Source organism: Saccopteryx bilineata, chromosome 3, assembly GCF_036850765.1.
Source record: "Saccopteryx bilineata isolate mSacBil1 chromosome 3, mSacBil1_pri_phased_curated, whole genome shotgun sequence".
Lineage (NCBI taxonomy): Eukaryota > Metazoa > Chordata > Mammalia > Chiroptera > Emballonuridae > Saccopteryx > Saccopteryx bilineata.
Window position 1 is genome coordinate 279,957,688 of NC_089492.1, and position 18,683 is coordinate 279,976,370.

The 18,683-nt window shown below is 53.0% G+C and overlaps 1 protein-coding gene across 5 annotated transcripts; it reads right to left on the reverse strand.

Annotated features, from left to right (window-relative positions):
• Positions 1-1,245: 1,245 nt before the first annotated feature.
• On the reverse strand, positions 1,246-18,614 carry SLC66A1 (solute carrier family 66 member 1). 5 transcript variants are annotated; one of them, XM_066270277.1, is made up of 9 exons: positions 18,449-18,614; positions 18,035-18,208; positions 11,113-11,328; positions 6,094-6,223; positions 5,311-5,398; positions 4,414-4,556; positions 4,151-4,243; positions 3,349-3,534; positions 1,246-1,717 (listed from the first exon to the last, which is right to left on the reverse strand). In XM_066270277.1, the coding sequence occupies exons 3-9, from the start codon at positions 11,274-11,276 to the stop codon at positions 1,637-1,639; spliced, it is 885 nt and encodes a 294-aa protein (XP_066126374.1). In that variant the 5' UTR covers positions 11,277-11,328; positions 18,035-18,208; positions 18,449-18,614; the 3' UTR covers positions 1,246-1,636. The 5 variants fall into 5 exon arrangements, with proteins under 5 accessions (XP_066126374.1, XP_066126376.1, XP_066126377.1 ...); XM_066270279.1 differs by having other exon boundaries at positions 18,347-18,614; XM_066270280.1 differs by lacking the exon at positions 18,035-18,208 and having other exon boundaries at positions 18,347-18,614.
• Between the last annotated feature and the right edge of the window lie 69 nt (positions 18,615-18,683).

The following is an 18,683-nucleotide window of genomic DNA, read 5'->3' on the forward strand; positions in this document are numbered from 1 at the left end:
CTGGGTCATTCCTTTTGTTTTTTGCAGAATGCTGCCTGCCAGCCAGCTGTTCTTGTCCCCCCTGCAAAGATATGGGGACCACGGGGACCAGGTATTGTGCAAGGCATTTTCATTTATAGCATCTCATTCAACAGTTAGACCACACCAAAGATGAGCACCCCTTGCCTGCAGCAAGGAGCAAGAGGTGTTAAGCTCCAGGGAGAAAGGCAACCCATCTGTGGGCCTCTCAACCAGGGACCCCGACCCCCAGAGAGCATGGCCCAGTCAGTGCAGTGGAACCCTTCAGACTGGTCCGGCTGCCTTTGGGAGGAACCTGGGGAGGTGGCAGGTACTGGATAAGTCGGGTAACCACCATTTATTTACCAGGGACCTACCATGTGCCAGGTACTGGGGCCCAAGCCTGCAAGCCCATCGTATTGAACCACTACAACCACATTTTCCACTGAACAGGGCACTCTCCCAGCCAACCCACCCTGAAGGCACCCACAGCCTGGGAGCCTGAAGTGGGCAGCAGGGGCGAGAGCAAGCCCCTCTGTCCTCAGACACCCACCTCAGGGTCACTGCCAACAGGAAGGTGGACTCAGAACAGAGTCTGGAAGACAGGGGTTGGCCCAGGAACCAGAGCTCAGGCCTGAGCCCTGCCTTCCTCTCCTCCTTTCCCACCTGCTCTGTCCCTTCTCTTCCTCTGGCCTGCAACACTCCCACCTTTCCCCTGGTTATCTCCTGCTCATCATTCTGCCATGTCACCCCCTCCAGGAAGGTCTCCCTGATCTCCAGGAGGATCTGGTTGTCCCTCTCCTCCAACTAAAAATTATCAAAGCTAACCTTTATTGAGCTCTTACTACATGCCAGAATGTGGGGCTAACCTCCACAATCACACCATCCCATAAGGACACAGGAAGTGGTAATATTGTCATCCCATTTCACAGATAAAGTAACTGAGGTACAATGAAGTTAAGATACAGAAGATTTGAACCTTAACTATCCTCCCTCCTCCTGAGTGCACCGTCATTCTCACTGCTGTGTCCCCACAACCAGGTGTAGAGTCACAGAGAAGCAGGTTGAAGAAATGAGAGGCCACCAGGAAGCTAGCCAGCAGACTTGGTCGCCTCCTGTTTGGCTCTCCCAGAGCCTGACCCTTTAGGCCCCACCTGGGCCCTGGAAGGAGGGGTCCAGATGCCCATCTGCCACTGTTCCCAGAGCAGCCCGACCCCAGCACCTTGGAAAGGAGCAACAGAACAGGCCTTGCTGGGAAATACCGTTTACTAGGCTGGCTGCAGTCCGGCCACCGTCCTGGGCACCCCGGCGGCAGCTGTGTCCTTCCCCAAGGGGACAGCTGCAGAATGAGGTAGGTGAGCCAAGGGGCAAATGCTCCTTATTTGAGGAGGGAGGTCCCACATGCAGCCCCAGGGACAGCTGCCTCAAACCCTGGTGGCTGTCTTGCTCCTGGAAGAGCCAGCCCAGGAGGTTTGGCAGCAGGGGAGCCGGCAGCTGCATTAGGAGTACGGGCCCCCCCACCCAGCCCATCCTCCTCCTCAGCCGAGTCCAGGGGCCGCAGCACTGTGACTGCCCACACTCCTCCTTCCTGATGTGGCATCTGGACAGCCCGGTCATCTGGGTTTGGCCTGGGTCCTGGTCAGCCCGGGAGGAGGGGCTCCTGCTCCGAGGAGGGGGTGGCGTCCCTGGCATCCCTGTACAGCAGGAACTGTATGGAGATCTGGAGGGGCCGCCGTCAAGGCCTAACCACGCAGAGACTGGGCTGGATCTGCCCCTGGGTCCATGGCTCCATCCACAGGGACTTCCCCTCTCTCCCTCCCTCTGGGTCCTGCTCTGGCCAGTGGGAAGGGCCAGCTATGACCTCCAGCTCTGCTCTCCTGCACCTTCCCTAGCCCAACTCCATTGTTCCAGTCCAGCCCCAGGCTCCTCCTCCTGACTCCAGCCCCATGACCTTGCTTGCCTTCCTCTCACCCTGCACCGTCCTGGAGTTTCACCAGGTAGCTGGGGCCATTTGAAGGCACTAGAGCTTAAACTTTCCTTTTTTCCTTTTGACATTCAATATTATGTTAGTTTCGGGTGAGCTTCTACTTTTCTCTCATTGTACCTAACGGGGGCTCAGCAAATGTTGAAATAAGGGTCACATTTAGTTTCTCCCAAATAAGATCAAAATTAGGTCCCATTCTGTCATTTAGCAAACCATGCAGTGCTTCCGGACCAAGTCGCCCCATTATCTTGGTGAGACAGTGACTGAACTCGACCATGCAGGTGAAGATACGGAAGCACAGAGAGGTTAACAGTTTGCTCCGTGTCACACAGCTATGAAGCAGTGGAGCCAGAATTTGGACCCAAGCTTTTCGAACTTTAACTCACATGTGTTGCCACGGGCCTGCATGACCTAATTCCCTGCCCCCCTTCCCCTGTTCCTCAGGGCCTTTGCACAGGCTGAGCTGGAACATCCCTCTCTTGCCTTTGCCTAACTTATCCTTTAGGACACAGTTCAAATGGCACCCATGGAGACCTCTGCTGAGCCTTTACAGCAGCGCAGACCCCTGGTCATATACTCTGGCAGTTTTCTCTGTGGCACTCAGTGTCACTGCAGACTGTAGTTAAGTATTTATAATTACATGTGTCCTTGAGCTGCAAGTTTCCTGAGGCCAGGCCATCCTGCTTACACTCACTACTGGATCAAGTGCCTGGTGGGAAGCATGGCAGACAGGTTTGATTCGGATGGATGGGTGGATGGATGTGTGGATGGATGTGTGGATGGATGGATGGGTAGATGAATGGGTGGATGGATGGGTGGATGGATGTGTGGATGGATGGATGGGTGGATGGGTAGATGGATGGGTGGATAGATACGTGGATGGGTGGGTAGAGGTGTGGAGGGGTGGGTGGATGTGTGGATGGATGGGTGGATGGATGTGTGGATGGATGGATGGGTGGATGGGTAGATGAATGAGTGGATGGATAGATGGATGGGTGGATAGATACGTGGATGGGTGGGTGGAGGTGTGGAGGGGTGGGTGGATGAGTGGATGGATGGATGGGTGGATGGGTAGATGAATGGGTGGACGAATAGATGGATGGGTGGATAGATACGTGGATGGATAGATGGAGGTGTGGAGGGGTGGGTGGATGAGTGGATGGATGGATGGGTGGATGGGTAGATGAATGGGTGGACGAATAGATGGATGGGTGGATAGCTACGTGGATGGATAGATGGAGGTGTGGAGGGGTGGGTGGATGAGTGGATGGATGGATGGGTGGATGGTTGGGTGGATGCAGAAGCTGTGAGCAGACAGAAGCTGCTGTGCCCACCTCCCCACCGGTCCTGCACACCCTGAAGGATACGATGGTGTCGAACAGCAGCATGCCCAGGCTGCCCACGAGCCAGGGCAGGTGGTGCAGCAGGTAGCTGCCCTCGCTCTGGCCCTCCTCGGGGTTTTTGAGCAGCACGCTCAGCCCATACAGCGTGTTCCCCAGCATCACCAAAGCGAACAGCGAGTAGGAGATGCCCTGGGTTGACTTCCGCAGGAACTGGAGGTGAGGGGGTGGGGTCAGAGACCTCAGACAGGGCTCTTGTCACGGTGGATTGTGCCTGTCCATGTATCCATCTGCCCCGTCAGACTGTGTGTGTAGTCTTAGGCTGACTTTTCACTGTATGCCCAGTGTTCAACGTGGGCCTGGCACACAAACCAACCCATTCCAGGGCCCAACTCCCATTGCACTTTGGCCACCTCTCCCAGGCCCCTCCCCAGGTCCACTGGAGACCGTGGCTGCACTGTGCCTGCTGGCCCACAAGGCCCTGCTCTCCAGCCCCATGCAGATGCTCACTGCCCAGTGAGCAGCCCCCACTCCAATCCCAAATGCCCCACCTTCTCCTCTCCTCTCAGGCCTCTAAGCTCAGCCCTCGCTCTCACCTGACCTCCTACTTCCCTGTGACTCACACAGGTCACGTGGACCCCTGGATGGCGTGCAGAGTCATGACCATTTTCCAGAGGTACAAACTGAGGCTTGGAAAATTGAGTTAAGTTGCCCAAGCCCAAAGTGAATGTGGACCCAGTCTCTGCACTGTGCTACTCCTCAACCCAGAGGCCCAAGCTGCCGGGCCGCCTCTGCTTGTCCGCTTGGCCCGGCCCTGCCCAAGGCTCACGTTGATGCGGATCTGTGGCAGCCGCGAGAACAGGTACAGCACGCTGGAGATGGAGCCAATGACAAAGCCAATGATTTCCTGCCGACTGAAGGGCTGAGAAGGAAGGAGGAACTGCTCAGTGCCCACCAGGGGCCGGAGCTGCAGGGCGAGGTCCCCAAGCTCCTTCTTAGAGCACAGTTCCCCCACTCAGGTGGCCACGCAGGGGAGGGCCCTTGACGCCAGCCCCCCACCCACCAGCCTCCCATTACATGCTCACACCTCACCTTATTGCCTGGTTCCACAGACAGCAGCTTCCGCCCCCTGAAGACCTCCCTCGGGGCAGCCATAGCACCAGCGCTGCTCAGCAGTGGGGTGGTACACGCCAGTCCCACGGTGAACAACAGCAAGGAGTTGATTGGGGCAGACACTGGACATGAGGCAGGAGAGAAGTTCAAGTTAGGTATCTGAGTGGCAGCAGACTGGGATTGATTTAAAAAAAAATTTTTTTTTAATTCATTTTAGAGAAGAGAGACAGAGAGAGAGAGAGAGAAAGGGGGGAGGAGCAGGAAGCATCAACTCCCATATGTGCCTTGACCCGGTAAGCCCTGGGTTTTGAACTGGCAACCTCAGCGTTCCAGGTCGACGCTTTATCCACTGCGCTACCACAGGTCAGGCCTGGGATTGATTTTTGATGGCTGTGTGACCTTGGGCAAGTGGCCCAACCTCTCTGAGCTTTAATTCCTCATCTATAGAATGGGTATAATAGTATCCTTCTCCTGGGGTTGTAAAAGTGATACAATCAGGACAGTGAGGTCCAGAGGGAGGTTATGGAGAGCAGTGCCTTGGGCCCTGTCTCACACAGCCCTTGCTCTGACCTCAGCTCTGGCCTCTGCTGAATCCTCGAAGGCAGTGACGGCCTGTGTGCCCTGCACTCGTTTCCCGAGCTCCAAGCCCAGGGCCAGCCACAGAAGAGTAAGAACTTAAGTGCAGGGAACCCCGTGCCCCTGCCAGGATGTGCTCATTGCCACAGGCCTCTATCTTCACCAATCAGGCCTCAGGCTTTCAGTTAAGGCCCAATGAAGCCCTCCCGAGGGTTTATCACCCAGCAATGGGACACCCGCTTCCTCCCAAGCTCCCAGCTGTCCCTAATGTGCTGGACACAGAGGGACCACCGTACTCACACAGAGAAGGGCGCCTCTTAAACTTGTGATAGAAGTACAGGGACAGCATCACCAGGTCTGCCAGGACGTAGTACACTGCCGTGTAGGTCTGTGAGAGAAGTGAGGGCGCTGGGGTCTGCACCCTAAAACTAGGCAGCACTCTTGCATCCCAGCTGGGTGACCCTGAACAAGTCACTGCACCTCTCTGAGCTTCTGTCTGCTTAGCTGAATAGGAGGGATCACAGTTCCTACCTGGCAGAACTAGCGATCAGGTAGGGAAAGCATCCGGCCCCAGCAGATGGAGCAAATGATGGCTAGCTCCACTCGTTAGGACAAAATGAACTCAGAGGGTAAGTGTGGGCTCTGGCCCAGCCTCATCCAGGGGCAGTTAAGCCTTCACAGTCCCCTTCGGGAAGTCAATGGAGTCCCAATTTTGAATCCCAGCTCCACCCACCCACCCACAAGAGAATGATGGCCCCTGGGCCTCTCCAGGGAACACCTTTCTCCTCTGGCCTCCCACCCCACGCCCCAACAGGGTCATAGCACCTCAGCAGTGAGACACTAGTGGTCCTCTGGGTTGATGTGCTCATTTTGGAGATGGGGAAACAGGCCCAGAGAAGGGCAGTGACCAGCCCATTGACATACTGCACGGCAGGGTACAGGGCTCTCTGTACAGTATGGGGCCCTCATATAACAGAACAACAGCTCAGGATTCTGGAGCCTTGGCCGGTGTTTCCTGCTGGTGGCCCCCAAGCCTCTGCCATGGCTATCCTAGGTAGCCCACCCTGCCCGGGGCCAGCCCACCTGCAGGGGCAGCTGGTCAGCCAGGAAAGAGCCGATGAGGTTGCAGGAGTCTCCGCCAATCCAGCCCAGGAGAAACCACAGGGACAGGGCCTGGTCCATGTTGCCCGTCTTGCAGGCCTTGATGAACTGTCTGTGGCAGAGAGGGAGATGCATGCTCAGGGGACAAGGGCGGGGATGAGGGCAAGAGAGCAGCCCCCAGATGAGACGGCCAAGGAGAATGGGGCAGGGCAGCAGACGCACAGGTCACAGGAGCCCTGCAGGCAGGGTCCTCATGAGCCTTTCTCTGCCCTTTGGGGGTTCTTACCAGGTAGAGTTCCTTCCAGCCCAGGAACTCAAGGGCACGTGCATCTTTCCAGAGAGATCCACAGCAACCCACCTTCTCCTCCATAGCACCCTGGGTCTCCCAGTGGGGAGGTGGGGTTTTTATAGTCCTGAAATTCAGCTTCAGCTTCTGAGAACCACTTCACAGGGACCCTAGATTCTCTCCTCTACGAAGTGGGTAGGGAGTTTGAAAAATGGATGCTGGTGGTGGCAGCAAGCCCAAGGCCTGGGCATGACTGCTGTCCTATCTTCAGAGCGGCGATGATAAGATGGGACAACCCACAGCCTGTTATCTACAAAGGGCACAAGAAGGGCAGGGCTGGGCTCTGGAGCCCGCCAGTACATAAGCCAGTGGCGTTCGGCACCTTGGTTGTTCTCCAAAGGTCCTTGGTGCTGGAACCCTCCCTTTAGACTTCCGGCCAGGTCTCAGCGTGGGCCCAACGCTGATGGTGGCAATGGGGTCTCAGACACAGTTATGAGTCCTTCGTGTGTATTAACTCATCAACAGCCCTGCCCCATATGGTCCAGTCTATTTGGAGGACCCTCTTCATCGGGGGTGGAGCCAGTCAGGTCACAGAGCCGGGGAGTCTGCGAGCCAGGATTTGCACCCAGACCCCGAGGCTCTAGTCTCGCTCCACCAGGACTGCTTTCTCTTCCTCTAAGTTCTTCGTTTGCAGGTAGTCCGCCCACCCCTCCTCTCCATCTGTCCTGCCCAGAAATCCCTGGCTCCTCCCCAGGGCCTGCCATGATGTGAGCTCAGCAGCAGCCTGTCCTTCCTCCTTTCTATCCCGTGACACTAAGTCCCTCGTGGTCTCTAGCTTCCTGTGGGCAGGGAGTGTACAGCACAATTCAGGTACCCGGAAGGCCCTTCATTACGGTTCATCCCGTATCCCATAAAGCTCCTTCAGGATACTGTCACTTGACATACATCCATAAATTGCAGGTAAAATAATTTTGTTGCTCTCAGGAAAGGCCAAGTCCTAAGGAAGAGCAGAGGTGGCTGGCCTCCTGCCCTCACTGGGGCTCCCTCCCAGCCTTTGGCTCCGGTGGGGCCAGCGTTATGCCAGGGCAGGAGGGGAAAACCTCAGCCAGCTCCTCAGATAGTTCTGGGGAAGCTCTCCCCCCCAGGACAGGGAGTCTCTCCTTTGGCCTCCATCAGTCGCCCCGACCTATCTAGTCTGCCTCTAAGGGCCCCTCCAATGGCCCTGACATCACTGCTTGTGGCATGGCTTTCTTCCCTCCAGTCCTTTTTCTCTGTGACTCCAGGTTGTCTTTTAAGGGATGCCAAAATGACGGCTCTGCAAAGCCCGGGGCAGTGTCCGCTTTATTTCCCTGTGCCATCTCCAGCATGGCCCCTGAAATGAGCTTCTTACGGAAAGTACTAGGGTGAGCTGATCAGAAACTCCAAACTGGGCGGGTCCCAATGGAGAGCCATGCACAAGGCGTATATCCTTTTTAGCAAAAGGTTTATCTTTGCCTTAAGCAAGCCCTGTCCAGTGTGTGTGTGTGAGTGTGTGTGCGTGTGTGTGCGCGTGCGTGCATGTAGGTTAACACACCTTTAAAATAACCACCCACAACAGAGCACATAATCTGGTTAACGATCCTGCAAACCAGCCCCCACCTGGCTTCCTCCCACCCCCACATAATCTTCCTTAAGGTCTCTCCTTAACATCCAATGGATAACCTGCCATTCTGTGGGGTTCTGAGATCTTGCTTCTTGGTAGTTATCTTTTGGGCTCAAATAAAATCTTATAAACACCTCTTACGACAACAATAAAAAGATAAATAAGTCATTGAAAAATGGGCAAAAAAGTTGAACAGAACTTTTACCAAAGAAGACGTATAGCTGCCCAAAAACATATGAAAAGCCACCGGGAAATTACAGATCAAAACTACAGTGAGGTGGCACTTCCCAGCCACTGGGGACGGCTATAATAGAAAAGACAGGAAATAACAAGCGTGGGTGAGAATTCGAAGTTGGAACCTTAGCACACTGTTAGTGGGAATATGAAATGGTCTAACAGCTTTGGAAAACAGTTCGGTAGCACCTGACCAGACAGTGGCGCAGTGGATAGAGCGTTGGACTGGGATGCTGAGGACCCAGGTTCAAGACCCTGAGGTTGCCAGCTTGAGCGTGGGCTCATCTGGTTTGAGCAAAAGCTCACCAGCTTGGACCCAAGGTTGCTGGCTCGAGCAGGGGTTACTCGGTCTGCTGAAGGCCCACGGTCAAGGCACATATGAGGGAGCAATCAATGAACAACTAAGGTGTCGCAATGCGCAACGGAAAACTAATGATTGATGCTTCTCATCTCTCCGTTCCTGTATGTCTGTCCCTGTCTTTCCCTCACTCTGACTCTCTCTGTCTCTGTAAAAAAAATAAATAAAGAAAAAGCAATCAATGAACAACTAAGGTGTTGCAATGCACAAGGAAAAACTAATGATTGATGCTTCTTATCTCTCTGTTCCTGTCTGTCTGTCCCTGTCTATCCTTCTCTCTATCTCTGTAAAAAAAAAGAAAATAGTCCGGTAGCTCCTCAAGAGATAAAACATGCAGTTACCATATGGCCCAGGAATGCCAGTCCTTAGGGATATACCCAAGAGGAGGAAAAACTTATGTCCTGACAAAAACTTGTACATGAACATACAGAACAACCTTAATCATAACAGCCAGAAAGTGGAAACCACCCACATGTCCGCCAATGGGTGAGCGAGCACACTCGGGGACACCCGGACCACAGACTATCATCTGGACATGAAAGGGAATGGAGTACTGATATGTGCTCTGACACGGATGAAGCTTTCGGATGTCATATTCAGTGAAAGAAGCCAGTCACAGAAGGCCACATACTGTATGACTCCATTCATAAAAAATATGCAGAAGAGGCAAATCTATAGAGACAGAGAGTAGATAGGGCCTGGGAGATATAAGGGGAAATGAGGAATGACTTGTTTTTTTTCTGGGTTTCTTTTTACAGCGATGAAAATGTTCTAAAACTGCCTGACCAGGCGGTGGCGCAGTGGATAGAGCATTGGCCTGGGACGCTGAGGACCTGGTTTGAAACTCCAAGGTTGCCTGCTTGAGCATGGGCTCATTTGGCTTGAGTGTGGGGTCACCAGCTCAATACATGAACCCATGACTGTGGGCTTGAGCCCAAAGTTTGCTGGTTTGAAGCCCAAGGTTGCTGGCTTAAAACCAAAGTCGTTGACTTGAGCAAGGGGTCACTGGCACAGCTGAAGTCCCCCAGTCAAGGCACATATGAGAAAGCAATCAATGATCAACTAAGGTGACGCAACTACAATGCTTCTCATCTCTCTCCCTTCCTGCCTCTCTCTCTCTCTCTCTCTCTCTCTCTCGCAAAAAAAAAAAAAAAAAAAAAAAGTTCTAAAACTGGTTACAATGATGGTTACAGACTCTGTGAATTATCCTTCAATAAAGCTATTTTAAAAAAAGTCAAGCCCCCCCTGGCCAGATGGCTCAGTGGTAGAGCGTCGGCCTGGTGTGCAGGAGACCTGGGTTTGATTCCCGGCCAGGGCACACAGGAGAAGTGCCCATCTGCTTCTCCAACCTTCCCCCTCTCCTTCCTCTCTGTCTCTCTCTTCCCCTCCCGCAGCCAAGGCTCCATTGGAGCAAAGTTTGCCTGGGTGCTGAGAATGTCTCATGGCCTCTGCCTCAGGCGCTAGAATGGCTCTGGTTGCAGCAGAGCATCGCCCCCTGGTGGGCATGCCAGGTGGATCCCGGTCGGGCACATGTGGGAGTCTGTCTGACTGCCTCCCGGTTTCCAACTTCAGAAAAATACAAAAAAAAAAAAAAAGTCAAGCTCCTGATGAAACCCTTATCTTTGTCCCTCAGGATAAAGAGCAGATAGCCCAGCAGTGGAGAACGCCCTGACCTTACAGGGCCCTTGATGACTCTTTGACCTCACTACTCTTCCCTGTTCCCCTGACCCTCACACACTTTGTCCATGTACGGGGCTGGGCATACATTGTATAAAGGCCTTCATGCTACCCTCGGAGCAACCCTGTAAGTGAGGGAACAATATTCTTATTTTACAGATGAGGAAACTCAGGGACAGAGCATCGAAGTGATGTCCCCAGGTCACAGCTGAGGAGAAGTCAGGCCTATTCAAGCCTGGAGCCCAGGCTCCTGTGCACCACACTGTTACGAAGTGAATCTGTGTCCCCGCTCACAGTAGTGGCCGCATTCACTCCTTTGTCATCACTGCTGTCTGTAACAGGACAGAGGCCTTGTTCGATGCACCCCAGCCTTCCAACCCCTCCGTCTCAGCTCTTACTTACTAGCTGTGCAACCTGGAGCAATGTACTTAACTTCTCTGGATCTCTTCCCTCGTAAAATAGGGGTAGTAACTGTACCTATTTCACTGGGTTGCTATGAGGATTAGAGGTAAAAAGCACGTCACGTGCTTAGAACTGAGCCAGATGCATAGTGAGCACTCAAAAAACAATAGTAAGTGTATTTATTACCTGTGGGTCAGCACTGGCCAGGCCCAGAGAGGGGTTTGGTGCAGGGCCCTCCTGGGCAGGTGGGAGGGCAGTAAATACGGGTGGGGGAGGGAGCACACTTAGCCTTGTGTCTGGTGACAGCCGTGAGCAGACAGGTAGCACCCCCTCCAGTAGTCCCTGGGTCATTTCCCCCACCCCGCAGACCTCCTCTGGTCCTGCCACCCTCGTACCACTCACGGGAAAGTGGACGCTGCGAAGCAGACGATGGAGATCAAGCCCAGGCCCACGCTGGCCTCGTCCCAGCCATCCTTGGCACATTCACCCAACACGTCCCATATCCACTGGCGGGAGCCATTGGGGCAATTGGAGAAGTTGCCGGAACCCAGATTCTTCCAGACCATGGCTCCGGAGGGCGGGAGGGAAGGGACTGGTGCGATGAGGCGGGCGAGGGCTCTACAGGGAGAAAGAGAGAGGGGCTTCAGCCTTGGGAGGCTGGGGTCCTCATCTAGGTGCCCCCAAACAAAGCCCATCCCCAGCCTTATCCCCTGGCACCGAGGGAGCCCCTGAGCCAAAGGACACAATCAGCCCCAAGTACAGAGAGCAAGGCAATCCTGTGCCAACCACGTGTGCAGGGAGCGTCGGACCTGCAGTTGGGAACAAGTGCCTTTGCGTCCCATCTTAACCCTCACTGCTGCTGCGACTCTGTGCCTCAGTTTCCTCTCTGTAAGCTGGGGTGATAACAGTGCCCCCCTCACACAGTCCAGAGGGCCAAATGAGTTCATAAACACAGTATGGAGAACTGAGCCCTTCCCTGGCTGGGTAGCTCAGTTGGTGAGAGTGTCATCCCCATACACTAAGGCTGCAGGTTCGATCCCCGGTCAGGGCACAGACAGGAATCAACCGATGAATGCAAAAGTAAGTCGAACAACAAATCAGTATTTCTCTCTCTCTCTAAAATCAATAAAAACTTTTTTTAAAAAGTAAAAAGAGAACTGAGCCCTCAAACATGTCACTTCTGTTATAACTCTTGAATGTTCAGTTTCCAATCTTTGGTTATTGTAAAATACACACCATGAAGGTCTGCTCGGACCAGGCCCATGAAGTAGGCTTGTCACCCGATGTTGGTCTGTGGATAAAAAGGGGTTTTATGGAAAGTAATCTCACAGGGTGATCTCATGATCATAAACTCCTAACTGGGCAGGTCATGGTGGACAGGCATGCCCCAGGTACATAACTTCTTTTTTTTTTTTTTTTTTTTTTTGTGACTGTTGAAATTTTTTTTTTAATTTTATTTATTCATTTTCAGAGAGGAGAGAGAGAGGGAGAGAGAGAAACAGAGAGAGAGAAGGGGGGAGGAGCTAGAAGCATCAACTCCCATATGTGCCTTGATCAGGCAAGCCCAGGGTTTCGAACCGGCGACCTCAGCATTTCCAGGTCGACGCTTTATCCACTGCGCCACCACAGGTCAGGCCGGTACATAACTTCTTGACTAAAAAGGTTTTTAAGCCAGCCCTGACTATTGTTCTGGGCGCAGTGGTCGGCAAACTGCAGCTCGCGAGCCACATGAGGCTCTTTGCCCCCTTGAGTGTGGCTCTTCCACAGAATACCACGTGCAGGCACTACCTCGATAAGGAACGTACCTACCTATATAGTTTAACAAATTTGGCTCTCAAAAGAAATTTCAATCGTTGTACTGTTGATATTTGGCTCTGTTGACTAATGAGTTTGCCAACCACTGTGGGGCATCTGGGTTAAAATACCACTGAAATGCCGCAAGTAACACCCCCCCCACCCTGATGTACCCACCCTTAAACATGCACATAATCCTATAATCCGATCCCCGTCCTGCTGTCTCCCACCCTCATACAACTTCCTTATAGTCCCTCCTGAATTTCAAATGCATAAAGCAGGGGTCTCAAACTTGCGGCCCGCAGTAAACTGCATGTACGATTGTGCTTGTTGTACTGATTTTTTTTTTTGTTTTCAACTGCAGTGAGAAAAGTGTTGCGTAACAGTTGCCTTTTGTAGACCTAGTGCAGCCCGCCTAACGGCTGTGATCTTGCTCTGCAGCCCACATGCTGAGTTGAGTTTGAGACCCCTGGCATAAAAGAATTGCAAGCCTGACCAGGCGGTGGCGCAGTGGATAGAGCATCGAACTGGGATGCGGAAGGACCCAGGTTCGAGACCCCAAGCTCGCCGTCTGGCTTGAGCAAAAAAAAAAAAAAGCTCACCAGCTTGGACCCAAGGTTGCTGGCTCGAGCAAGATGTTACTCAGTCTGCTGGAGGCCCGCGGTCGAGGCACATATGAGAAAACAATCAATGAACAACTGAGGTGTCGCAACGAAAAACTGATGACTGATGCTTCTCACCTCTCTCTCTTCCTGTCTGTCTGTCCCTATCTATCCCTCTCTCTCTCTCTCTCTGTAAAAAAAATTAAAAAAAAAAAAAGGAACTGCAAAACTGTTATTTTCGGGAGCATTTGAGATCTTGCTTTCTGGAATATGTCATCGGTTTGGCTCAAATAAATTCATAAAAAGTCTCTACAAATTTGGATGTTCCTTCCATCAACAGGTCCGGTGAGGCCAGTGGGGAGCACAGAGCAGGTGAATCCCGAGGTTGCACAGGTGGCTGGGATTCCAGCCATGTTCTCCCCAGAGCTCACCCGTGTGGGACGCCTGCTGGCAAGGCGTCCAGAGTCACCTCCACAATCTCACCCTGCCAAAGCTAGAAAATGGCTGGCTTCGGGAAGGCCCCTCCCAGGGCCCTGGCACCCTGCACAGTGACTAGAGCAGTCACTGTTGTGTGACAATCCCAGAGAAGGGAGAGAGCGTGGAGCCAGGTGGTGCCATCTCTACCATGTGAGAATCATCACAACCCTATTACTGAGCTCTCTGCCAGTTCTGTGCTAAGTACCTTGCATGCATTTATGCATTTTGTCCTCATTATCAACTCTACAAAGTAGAGGAACCAGGAAAGTGACTTGCTAGGGCCACCCAGCCAGGAAGCGGCAGAGCTGTGAGTCAAAGCCAGGACCAAGACCCAAACCCCTGCTAAAAGCCACCAGGCCCTGCTGCCGCAGGCGTGTCAGCCCCTGGCAGGGCAGAAGCCTCCTGCGGTCTGGCTCTGCTGCTCGGCCTCTTGCGCAGCCAGAAGGCAGGCTTCCCCTTTCCTCACTGTGCTCAGAGGGGTGTTCCTCACCCAGCACGAGGCTCCACTAGCTGCCCTCAGTTTCTAGTCCTGTCGGGGGCCCAGGATCCTCCTAAAGCAATGCCCGGTGCCACAGATGGAACATTTACATCTTTCCAAAACTCTGATGTTGAAACCTAACCCCCAATGTGATGTTATTAAGAGGTGGGGGCCTTTGGGAAGTAAGTGCTCAGGTCAGGAGGGTGGAGCCCTTATCATTGGGATTTATAAGAGACCATTATAAGAGGCCTGAGAGAGCTCTCTCTCTCTCTCTCTCCTACCCTCTTCCTCTCTTTCTACCATGTGAGAAAACAGCCATCCATGAATAGTAAGCAGACTCTCGCCAGACATTGAATCTGCTTGTGCCAAATAAATCTGTTTCTTTTTGTTTGTTTTTGTGACACAGAGAGAGATAGACAGAGAGAGGGACAGATAGGGACAGACAGGAAGGGAGATGAGAAGCATCAATTCTTCATTGAGACTCCTTTGTCTCCTTAGTTGTTCATTGATGGCTTCCTCAAATGTGCCTTGACAGGGAGTCACAGCAAAGCAAGTGACACCTTGCTTAAGCCCACAACCTTAGGCTCAAGTCAGTGACCTCGAGGTTTTGAACCTGAGACCTCTGAATCCCAGTCCGACAATCTATTCACTGTGCCACCGCCTGGTCAGGCTGTTTTTTTTGTTTGTTTGTTTAGTTTTAAGATTTTATTTACTGATTTTGGAGAGAAGTGAGAGAGAGAGGAAGGAGGACAGGAGGAGCAGGAAGCATCAACTCAGCAGTTCTCATATGTGCTTTGACGGGGCAAGCCTGGAGTTTCGAACTGGTGACCTCAGCATTCCAGGTCAATGCTTTAATCTACTGCACCACCAATGGTCAGGCTAAATCTGTGGGGGTTTTTTTGTGGTTTTTTTTTTGTATTTTTCTGAAGTTGGAAACGGGAGGTAGTCAGACTCCCACATGTGCCCGACCAGGATCCACCGGCATGCCCACCAGGGGGCAATGCTCTGCCCATCTGGGGCATTGCTCTGTTGCAACCAGAGCCATTCTAGTGCCTGAGGCAGAGGCCATAGAGCCATCCTCAGTGCCCGGGCCAACTTTGCTCCAATGGAGTCTTGGCTGCGGGAGGGGAAGAGAGAGACAGAGAGGAAGGAAAGGGGGAGGGATGGAGAAGCAGATGGGCGCTTCTCCTGTGTGCCCTGGCTGGGAATCGAACCCAGGACTCCTGCATGCCAGGCCGACGCTCTACCACTGAGCCAACCGGCCAGGGCCAAATCTGTGTTGTTTATAAGCTACCCAATCTATAGTGCTCTGTTATTCAGCCCTAGCGGACTACGCCATCCTGACTGGACCCTGGAACAGCTGAAATCACAGCGTCTGAGTTTCAGGAAGGGAAAGGAAACGAGTCAGCTTTTTATTCTTAGGAAGCTCTAGGCTCTCAGCCCTAATGTGACTAGCCATAAGCAGAGGCCCCGGAGCTGGGGACAAGGGTGTCCCAGGTCACAGTCTGCCTGGTTCACTGCATCTCCAGGGGCCGCACGCATGACTGAAAGCCTCTTCCTGTATCCTGGTAAGCTGCCTTGATGACCTTTAGCACAGCTGATGTCACAACTGTTTAGCTGATGACCTGCCACCAGCACCTGTGAGGCAACCTCAGGTTAACACACAGTCCCGGTAAGACTGTGTCTTTGCAATGCCAAAGGCATTTCAAATCAAATCCTTTTGTTCCCCAGCCATTGTACTACTCCCCCATAGATCCTAAACATGTCCCTGAAATTCACCATATGTTAGTAGTACACTGCTATCCTTGTCACCTTCCTGTGAGATGGGGTATACTGTCCCCAGCAAGCGGCTATGAACAAGTGAGTAACCTGTCTGAGTCTGTCCAGTATCTCAGCAACCCTGACGTCACTCTTGCATTCCCTCTTTCACCAGGTTGGGAAGAAATGAGGTGGACACATGCCCAGTGAGGGGGAGTATTTTAAGGAATGTACCTTGGCTCACGGGCCCAGAGCATTGGGTGGGTAGTCCCCTGTCTACACACAAGGCTGTTGTGTATCTCGGGGCTCAGGCACTCTGAGATATACCCAAACTCTGAAAAGACAGGGTCTTCCTCTGAGGGCTACTGTGTATAGGGCCTGTCCTGGACAGGTTCTGACTCAGGTAGGGAGCTAGCCTGGGCCCCAGGCCTGGCTTCTGGAAGTGGGCCCATCAGGTCAAACCACATCCGGTCAATGGATGTCCAGAGCTGTGACAAAGTTTGACTGCATTTATAGGTTTGACAAGGACCAGAGCTGGAGTGCTTTAGAATCAAGGAGAGCACATGTTCAAATTCAGACTCAGGCCTGACCAGGCAGTGGCGCAGTGAATAGAGCATCGGACTAGGTTGTGGAAGGACCCAGGTTTGAGACCCCAAGGTCACCAGCTTGAGTGCAGGCTCATCTGGTTTGAGCAAGGCTCACCAGCTTGGACCCAAGGTCGCTGGCTCCAGCAAGGGGTTGCTTGGTCTGCTGAAGGCCCGCGGTCAAGGCACATGTGAGAAAGCAATCAATGGCCTGACCTGTGGTGGAGCAGTGGATAAAGCGTCGACCTGGAAATGCTGAGGTCGCCGGTTCAAAACCCTGGGCTTGCCTGGTCAAGGCACATATGGGAGTTGATGCTTCCAGTTCCTCCCCCTCTTCTCTCTCTCTCTGTCTCTCCTCTCTCTCTCTCTATCCTCCCTCTCCTCTGTAAAATGAATAAATAAATAAAAATTAAAAAAAAAATTAAAAAAAAAAAAAGAAAGCAATCAATGAACAACTAAGGTGTTGCAACGCGCAATGAAAAACTAATAATTGATGCTTCTCATCTCTCTCCGTTCCTGTCTGTCTGTCCCTGTCTATCCCTCTCTCTGACTCACTCTCTGTCTCTGTAAAAAAAATAAAAATTAAATTAAATTTAAAAAAAAATTCAGGCTCAGTACCTCTGGGTTGGGTATCAGGGACCTTGGGTTTTAAGAGGCCCCCCAGCTGATTCTGATGTGTGTGGGCACACCTAGAATGAGAACAGCTGAGCTGGAGAAGGCATCTCCTGCCACACCCAAGCTCTCCTCTCCCAGATGGTAAATTGAATCAAGGAAATGTTTTTTGTTGACGCTGGCCACCTGCCGGTCATCTTCCAGATCAATTCCACACTCCTCAAGACAAAGCCCAAAGTACTTCCAGATCGGCCTTCTGCTTATCACTCATCCCTTGCCCATTCTCCAATAGTCATTCTCGGGCCTTCAGGCTTCTTTCTCTCGTCCCTGAGGAGTGTCCTTCTCCCCATGGAGGGCCTAAGGTCAAGTTCTAAGAGGCTTTACAGGACTGGCTGGACAACACCAGTCCCCTCCCCCCCTCCCCCTGTCCACAATCCTGAAGAATGCTTCTCACACTACTGAGTGATCACTGCTCTTCAAGCCCACTTCTCTCCTTCACCCCAATTGTAAACTTAGATTCTAGACACATCAGCTGCACACTAAAAATGCTGAGAGTGAGGAATGGGAAAGGGATAAAGAGAAACAAGAAAAGATCGAGTTATGAACTCAAACGACCTAAGGTTGAGGAGAAAGCACGCAAGAACTGCGCTGCCTAATACCTGCTCTTACAGAACTCTTGAGCCTTAGAGTTCCAATCTGTACAATGGGGGGAAATGCAAGTCTCCACCTCCTTGGCTCACTGCAGAGTTAAATGAGACAATCCAGGTCAAGCGATGAGAATGGAGACTGGCACAGGTTAAACACTGAGTAGTAACAGCCGTGGAGGACCATTATTCTGTTCTGGCAGTGACCCTCACCGAAGCCACCCCTCCAGGGTCCCAGGCACACGGCAGCCCCAGTCACTGTTGAATGGACAAAATTGACCAACCATTACACTTCCAAAACTAGCCTCCCCGTGTACACACTTCAAAACCCATCCTAGGCATGGGGCGGGAGTGCAAGCTGGGCTCCTTGCAGACCTGGGGATTACGTGGAGGGGAGGAGCGTCCCGGCCCGTGGATACGACCCACTCCAGGTTCTGGGCCAACTCGTGACTCAGTCCAGCGTCGGCCGCCTGTTCGGCGGGGATAATGACAGGGCAGCCGCTGGGGTCAGCGCTCAGTCGCTGCGATGCCCCCCGCCCTGGATCCGCCCTAGGGAAAACAAAGCCGTCAAAATCCGAGACCCAGACCCCAAAACCTGGCCAGGCCCGACCGAGCAGCCATGCTGATCGCCCGAGTGGGGGGGACATGGGCCCCCGAGGGCCACCCAATCCCGGCTCAGATCCTCACCTAGGATCTCGCGCTCCAAAGGAGAGGACAGGAGCCCCAGGATGGTCCAGGGACTGGAGAAGGGTGCTGTAAACATAAGGCAGGAAGCCGCAGAACCCTCACCTGCAGCCTTTGTATTGGTCCCCGGGCTCACCACGTCCAGATCCACGTCCCGATTCGCCGCCCGGCAGGGTTTCTGGTTTCAATCTCCACTGCCTGGGTCAGCTGACCCGAGGCTCCGCCCGCCCCGCAAACTCGCGGCTTCGCCTCTTGCGCCGCGCACTTGTCCGACGGTCCCTGGGGCGGCGCTGGGGGGAGCGAAGCGATCGTGCTGGGTGCGACGCTCCCTGGCCGCCTC

Coding starts and splice junctions, on each gene's coding strand:
- SLC66A1 (XM_066270277.1), bottom strand. CDS start 11,276: ATGGTCTGGAAGAATCTGGGTTCCGGCAACTTCTCCAATTGCCCCAAT. Junction 4,557..5,310: donor TAAGAGGCGCCCTTCTCTGT/GTGAGTACGGTG, acceptor CCTCATGTCCAG/TGTCTGCCCCAATCAACTCC. Junction 1,718..3,348: donor TGCTGCTGTTCGACACCATC/GTATCCTTCAGG, acceptor CGGCCCCTCCAG/ATCTCCATACAGTTCCTGCT.